We start from the raw sequence: 7,516 nt of genomic DNA, 5'->3' as shown, positions 1-7,516 counted from the left end.
CCCGACCCGCCGCCAGCACTGCCACTGTCCATGGGCACCGCTTCCTCCCAGTGGTGGCTCCGGATGCCTCGCCTTCGAACAGGCGCGGGGCTTGGTCCTCCCCGCCGCGCATGCTTTTTGGCTTCAGCGCTTCTTGGCGCGGGGCCCTTGGGAAAACCACCTCTCCCTCTCTGATCCTCAGCCTTTTCATCTATAAAATGGGGCAGATAACAGTGCCCACCTCCCGAGATGACATCTTCTGTCAAGTGTGAGGTGCAGGGCCCGGCACTGGGAAAGCCCTCTCCCCAATAAACTGCTAGCTAGTGTTATAGTGTTGTCGTTATGTGCCCACCTTCTCTCTCAGACCCACACGCCCAGTTCTAGATGCATTTGCCCTTATGGGTGGCAGGAGGGCTGCAGCAACTGTTGCAGGCAGCTCCTGGGGTTGCAGCTGTAGGAGTCAGCTCTTCCAGCCCACTGTCCTTCTGCTCCACTAGCTACCCCCCACCCCGACACACATGATTTGGGGTCTGATGGGCTGCTGGGGTGGGTATGCGGGCCAGGGTATTTTCCCTTCCGAAGGGGGCGGACCGGCCCTGTGGTTTCCTCCCTGGGTGACTTCCGGCAGGGAGGGCTCAGGCCCCAGAGAGGGCGGGGAGATGACACAGTTGTTCCCCCAGCCCTGGCGGGGCGGGCAGCATGGTTCACTCCAGCATGGGGGCTCCAGGTAAGGGGGCTGGTGCCTGCGCCACTGAGGACAGGCGGCACGTTTGCGTTTGCTCTGCTGTGCCACCTCTGCTGGTCCTCCTTACCCTTCCTCTTTAGCTGTCTCCGTTGTCCCTTTACTTTGTACTCTAGCAACTCCCCTTCTTCCCACACTGGGTGCCCCTCCCCAGCTCCCCTTTGCCCTCACCTTCCACATCAGGCGGGAGCTGCTGACTATTCTACCCATCTCTGTTGCCATGTTCTGAGGGGTCTGGGCAAGGGAGGGATGGAGCCAGGTGTTGATAGCCAGCCCTTACGTGGAGAAACAGGAATGTGGGCGACATGGGTGATCCTTGGGTTGGGGCTGCAAAGGGGTTGGAAGGCCAGGTTGCTGGCCTTCGGGGGTGTCATTCTTTTGAGCGTATGTGTGTGTGTGTCTGTGTGTGGTTGCGTGTACGGGTGTGTGTGTGTGCAGTAGTTCTGAGTCCTGAGTGTGACTGTCGTGTGCCTAGGTATGAGAGAGTGCAGGGGGCTGTTGTGGTGCATTGTGGGTGCACCTTGATCACTGCACCTTGGCAGTGATCTCTTGGCTCTTGCTCACTTCATTAGCCTCATATGTCACCTCCTCGAGGAGGCCTTCCCTGACCTCCCCATCTAAACTGGTACCAACCCTGCCATTCCCATTCCCCTCACCCCACGTTGTTTTTTCCTCACAGCAATTATCGTTGCCTGAAATTTTATTATGTGTTTGTTTGTGTGCTTATGAAATGCCTCCCCCACCAAATGTCAGTTGACTGAGTAAACAGTGTGCACCAGGCACTGTATAAGGTGACTTATATGTGTCGGCCCATTTAGTACAATGTGTGCATCTCTGCATGATGGTAGCCATCACTCGGTAGTGTTGATGGGAGCATTAAATGAGGAGATATGTGTAACACACCTAGTGCAGTGCCTGAGACACAGCAAGTACTCAGTACTTAATAACTATTTCATTTGGGGCTGTATAGGCATGACTGTGGGTATGTGTCACATTTTGGGGTGTCTGTGGGTATGAGTCTTGTTTTGGCAAGTGCCATCCTCTGTGCATCAGTGTATGCAGGCGTCCCAGTGATCTGTCTTCAACATATATTTATTGAGCAGTTCTGTGCTGGGTGTTGGAAATACAACTGAAAAAGGCAGTCTCAGGTCTGCCCTCCTGGAGCTCCCAGTTCAGGGGAGAAGACAGACCTGTCACCAATGACAACATAGAGTGCCAAGGCCTGGTCTCACGCACACCAGGTGACACACAGCCAGCCAGACAGACACATGCAGACTCTGGGTGTGTGAGTGTGTGGATGTCTGTGTGTCTTTCCAACTGGCTGTGAATGACTTGGTGTGAGTGTAAGTATATGTGTATGTACTCATTTGGGTGTGTGAGTAACTCTGGATGTGTGAGTATGTGCACATTTGTGTGTGTCTGGCTGGCTGGCTGTGTGTCACTTGGTGTGAGAGTGTGTGTAAGTGTATGTGTGTGTACACATGTCTGGGTGTGTGTTCTGTGTGTCTGCCCGTAGCATCATGTCTGGGCATGCATCTTTATCTGCAGACTTGTGCACATTTCTGGCTGGGGTCTGTGCACACTTGTTTCTTGTGCGTGTTGGCTGCCTGGCTGTAAGTATGGTGTGTGTGCTATGTGGCAGCTCTTACCTGTTGTCAGTACAGCTGTGGGGCCACCTCTCTTGTTGTGTCTGCTGCCCGTATCTCCATCCCTCCCTCCTGACAGCTCAGAAGTGTTCATTCCCTTGAGGCCACCTAGGGACAGCTGTGGGGTTGGGGGATGTGAAATGCTGCTGCTGGGGAGACCAGGGACTGGGCCAGCTGGGCCTGCAGAGGTTCCTGGCAGCACCAAACCTGCCCACAGGGGCTCCTAGGCTGTAGCCTTGACTGAGGCTGACTGCGGAGGCAGGAGACCCAGGGGACAGGCCGAGCGGGGACAGGAGGGGTGAGGGGCAGTCCTTGGGCCCTCTATATTTAGCCCAATTTTCGGTAAGTGCTAACGAGAAGCTGGCCTAAGTCTGCTAAAACTGGCTGGGGGAAATGCAGAGGAGAAGTGAAAGTCCGGGGAGGGTGAGGTGGGGAGGATGGAGGGGACCCAGAGTCCCATGCCTGGGGCAGTCACGAAAGCAATTGTGAGCCCAGGGCCTGGGCAGCCCTGGGTGGGTCTGACCCAAGGATGGTGGAATTCAAGGGTCAACACAGTTCCAGGGGGCCTGGTAAAGTTGTGCATTGCTTTTCTCTGCCAGTTCCTACCGGGCTGGGGGAAGGGGATGACTATAAATAACCAACCAAGTTTTCTGTGTGAATGAGACTTTGAGAGGAGCTTCTGAAGGTGCCGGGGGGCTGGAGCACGTTAGAATCATCTGGAGGGGCTTTTAAAGATCCAGATGCCCAGATTGCACCTGTACCATTGAAATCAGAGTGTCTGGGGTGGGAACAGACATCAGTACTTCTGTGCAGTCAGAAATGAGCACTGGGCATTCCTGCCTAGGATGAGGCTGAGCCTTTTGACAGACCCTCTAAGTCCGTGGTTGCCAGTGCCTAGACTGTTATGTCATCATTTGGCTTTTGGTCCATGGTGAAAATGGAGCCCCCTATTCGTCCTTGATGGCAATGAATTGACCCTTTTCTTGGATTGGGCTCTGATGGGGAGGAGGAAAGAGCAAGAGAGATCCTGGCAAAGGGCAGATTTGACCATTTCGCCGTGGCCCAGCTAAGTGCCGGGGGAGGAGTATGTAGGGCTGTGTGGGAGTGGTCAGGCAATTTAAGGAGAATAAAGGAGACAGAATGGTGGGAATTTTCCCTCAAACAACTTTTTTTTTGTGGCTGGCTGGAACAGGGATCCGAACCCTTGACCTTGAGCCCCTTTTGTCTCTCCAGCCATTATCCCCACAGAGGGAATCTTACCTTAAAAGTTTAAGATAGGGTTGCCTGGGGATGGAGGCTGAAGGTTGAGGTGTTGAGTGACAGCAGAGTTAGGGGCTTGTTTTGGACAGGATTGGACTCTGGTCATTTGGGGGATTCTCTCATGCATTCATTCATTAGAAAGACACAGTCCAAGGCCCATGCAGCAATGACTTCAGCCTGGGCTCTCAAGGAGCCCACAGTCAGGGGATGGGGACAGGGTCACATCCCAGGGTGGTCAGGTTGTGATAGAGGGTGATACAGGGGCAGGGGGAGCCCAGATGAAAGGGACACTGACTGCCTGGGAAGTCAGGGAGGACTTCACAGAGGAGGTGACATGTGAGCTGGGCCTAAAAAAGGAGTAGGAGTTTGCCAGTAGAGAAGAAAAGGGTCACCCCGGGTGGGAGAAGAGCAGAGGCAAAGGCCTGGAAGAGGGAGATGAAGGCTACAGGGCCACTGTCATTCATTGACCCCAGACCTGCCCTTGAGAAGTTTCCAGTCTCATGGGGGAGACATATTGGGGCTCAGATGACTACAGCCTCTAGGACAGTGATGGGTTGACGTTGGGCCGGGGGGTCCAGGGCTGGGTCCTGAAGGATGAGCAGGATGTTGCCAGGTGGACAGAGCAGGGAACAGCATTTTAGGCAGAGGGATCAGCCCATGCCAAGGCCTCAGGAGACTGCAGGACAGAGGCAGGAACAAGCAAGAGACAGAGAGAGCTGCAGGGAAAGACGCTCAGCAAACACTTATAACCCACTCTGGGCTGGTGATGCTGGGGACCCAGCGATGAGTCAGATCAGGCATGTTCCCTGTCTGGTGAGAAAAGAACCTGGACACAGATGACCACAGCCCTGGGGGAGTGGGGCTGGGACAGCAGCAGGGCAGGGGTCATAGGAGGCTGTATAGTTTGCTAGGGCTGACCTAATAAAGTACAACAGACTGGGTGGCTGAAACAATAGAAATTAATTTTGTTGCAATTCTGGAGGCTAGAAGTCGGAGATCAAGGTGTTCACCAGGTTGATTTCTTCGGAGGCCTCTCTCCTTGGATTGTAGATGGCTGTTTTCTTTGTGTCTTCATATGGTGTTCCTCTGTACCTGTTTGTGTCCTAATTTCCTCTTATAAGGATACCAGTCATATTGGATTAGGGCCCACCCTAATTACCTCATTTTACCCGAATCACCTCTTTAAAGACCCTATCCACAAATACATTTTACATTCTGAGTTACTGGAGGTTAGAACTTCAGCATATGAATTTTGGGGGACACTGCTCAGCCCACAGCAGAGGCCAAGGAAGAGCATGGACTTTCTGGGATGGAGGTGAGGTCAGAGGTTGCCCCAATCTGTGGGCAGGAGAGTCATTCACCAGCTGGGCGTGAAGTATAGAACTTGCAAGGTCTGAACTCCCCATCAAGCAGAGGGAGATGCTGTGCACAGTGGAAGAGCAGGATGCATGAGAAGCAAGAGACGAGCAGTGGAGTGTGGTGGGCCGCACCCTGAAGGCTGGGCTGAGGAGCCTGGACGTGTCTTGAGGAGATGGGGAGCCACGGAAGGGTTTAGAGCCAGGGTGAGTTGGGTATAGGGGAAATGTGGACACTGGCTGGAGGGAGGGGCTGGGAGGAGGCTGGGGCTGCAGTTGCAGGGTTGCTCGGAGGGGTGGATCTTAGGGCTGGGATAGGGTTAGCAGTTGGCTGGAATGGGGCTAAGGTCTGGGTGAGTTAGAGCTAGGATGGGGCAAGATTCCTGCCTTTGCTGCCCCAGAGGCAGGAGTGGGCCTCATTGCCTGACTCCCCTTATGTCTTCCTGTATCTCTCATGATCGTTCAGTACTCCATCCTCAGTGCCCAGAAACAGGGCCTGAGCTCCTGTAGTGTTCTAGACACCTGCTCCCCACCCCTACCCTCACCAGCTTGTGCCTTAATAGGACTGTTGCTGGCTTTTTCTTTTTTTAGCTTAATTTTTGTTGTTGTTGTTGTTAAGACATAATGTACATATGGTAAAGTGTTCAAATTTTAAGTGTACAGCTTGGTGAATTTTTACCTACGTATAGACCCATGTAACCTCCAAACAGATTCTTTCTAGTCTCCTGCAGGCTTCCTTGCACCCTTTCCGGTCAATAGCCCCCCAAAGCACTCACTAATCTGACCTCAATCGTCTGATGTTAGCTTGCCTGTTTTTGAAATTCATGTAATTGCAGTCATAACTGTATGTCCGCCTTTGCATTTGGCATCTCCCACCCAGCCTCATGACTGTGAGATTCAGCAGTGTGTAGGAAGCAGAGTCTGCTCTTTCTCATTGCTGTGGAGTGTTTCATTGCATGGACATACCACATTTTATTCATCCGTTTACCTGTTGATGGGCCCTTGGGTTGTCTCCAGTTTGGGGACGTTATGGAAAGGCTGCAGAAACATTTGTGCCTATGTCCTTTGGTGGGCAGGACATGTGTTTCTCTTGGGTGGATGTCCAGGAGTGGACGTGCTGGGTCTTAGGAGGGAGCATCTCTTTAGCTTTCTGAATAGTGCTTGTATCAGTGCTCCCACCAGCAATGCCATCCTGGCTTTTTAATTAGGAATTTAAAATGCAAGTAGCATTTCACATGCAGTAATCTTCTATTGCAAAATTCCTAGATTTTTATTTTTAGTTGTTGACTTCTTCCCATCCCTCCCTTTAGCTGGCCTTTAAGTATCTTGGGTGCAGAACACACTAGAGTTGGACAGCTCCATTGATAGGGGTGAGGTCATGGTTTAGGTGGGGATTTTGGAGTGAGTTGTGGGAGAGAGTTTAGGGTCATAGGCAGGGTCATGAGTAAGGTCTGACCTTGGCATTCAAGGTCAGAGGAAGGATTTGGACCTTTGGGGCACAAGGTGGCCTTCAGGGTGAGTAAGTGGACTGAGAACGGGTCAGGCTGAAATCCAGATTTGTGCTGGAATCTAGGACCAGGAAGGGTTGGAGTCGGTATTGGGATGCACTTGGGTTGGGGGTACTTTTGGAGAGGAGATGGGTGGGAACCAGAGCTGAGGTCCATTAGACCAGAGTGGTCCTGATTAGAAGCAGGAGCCCTGCCTGGAGTCACGCAGACCTGGGGTCCAATCAGGGCACCTCTACTGTCTTACCGTGTTCGTGGGGATGTGACACTCCCTCTTGGAGCCTAGTTTCCTCTTCTGTAAAATGGGGTAATCTTAGCACAAACTGCTAACGTGAGCTCTGAATCATGTTTAGCTCTGTGCCTGATACTGGTAAGCACTCACTTTTCCAAGATCGCTACTAGTGTGATTTAAGGACAGGCATTTGTCTCCATTGCTTTGTGTCCCCTGGTGTCCAGTCTGCTTCTTGCTACCTTCCCTCAGCCACCTCCTTTCATTTCCTGGGTCCAGGGAACTGAAGGATGAGATTGTATTTGTAGGGGTAGATTGGAGGGTGCAGCTGGGATTCAAGGCTGAGGGTCTAGGATTAGATGGGAGGACAAGGTCAGGGGCAGAGCTGGGTGGAGTGAGTTTAGAGAGTGTCAGGGTGGGGCTGCTGGGTCTGTGCGCTGAATACAAGAAGCAGGCCAAGTGGGAGTGAGGTGTGGATGGGGAAAGTAGAGGGCTGGGGAGGGAGCCAGAGGGTGGCTGAATCACACTCAGAGACCTGACAACTGCCTTTGGGGATGCCGCAGCCCCATCACATCCCCCGGCCCCACTCAGAGTGGAAAACATGTCTCACCTGAAACCTGGTGGGGCAGGATGGGGAGCCTCAGCAGCCCTCCTGTGAAGGAGGCCCAAGGTTGCATTCACTCCTCTGGAACATCACCAGCCTCCTCCTGGGCAGCTGATGCCTTCTTATGACCCCCTTTCACCTCCTGCCCTGCCCTAGTGCTCATGGTGGGTGACACCCACTGGGTCACTTTGGTGAA

General features: G+C 52.9%; 1 protein-coding gene across 8 annotated transcripts in view; it reads left to right on the top strand.

The window, feature by feature from the left end:
- The first annotated feature begins 678 nt into the window (after positions 1–678).
- The window catches only part of POU2F2 (POU class 2 homeobox 2), a 32,622-nt gene continuing 25,784 nt past the window's right edge, over positions 679–7,516 (top strand). For all 8 annotated transcript variants that reach the window (XM_063109874.1, XM_063109873.1, XM_063109872.1 and 5 more), the window contains exon 1: positions 679–706. In XM_063109874.1, the coding sequence (XP_062965944.1) occupies positions 679–706 (28 nt within the window). The remainder of the gene's footprint in view (positions 707–7,516) is intronic.

This window comes from Cynocephalus volans, chromosome 10, assembly GCF_027409185.1.
Source record: "Cynocephalus volans isolate mCynVol1 chromosome 10, mCynVol1.pri, whole genome shotgun sequence".
Taxonomy (NCBI): Eukaryota; Metazoa; Chordata; class Mammalia; order Dermoptera; family Cynocephalidae; genus Cynocephalus; species Cynocephalus volans.
Note: the sequence above shows the minus strand (reverse complement) of the source record. Positions and strands in the feature narration are given on the sequence as shown.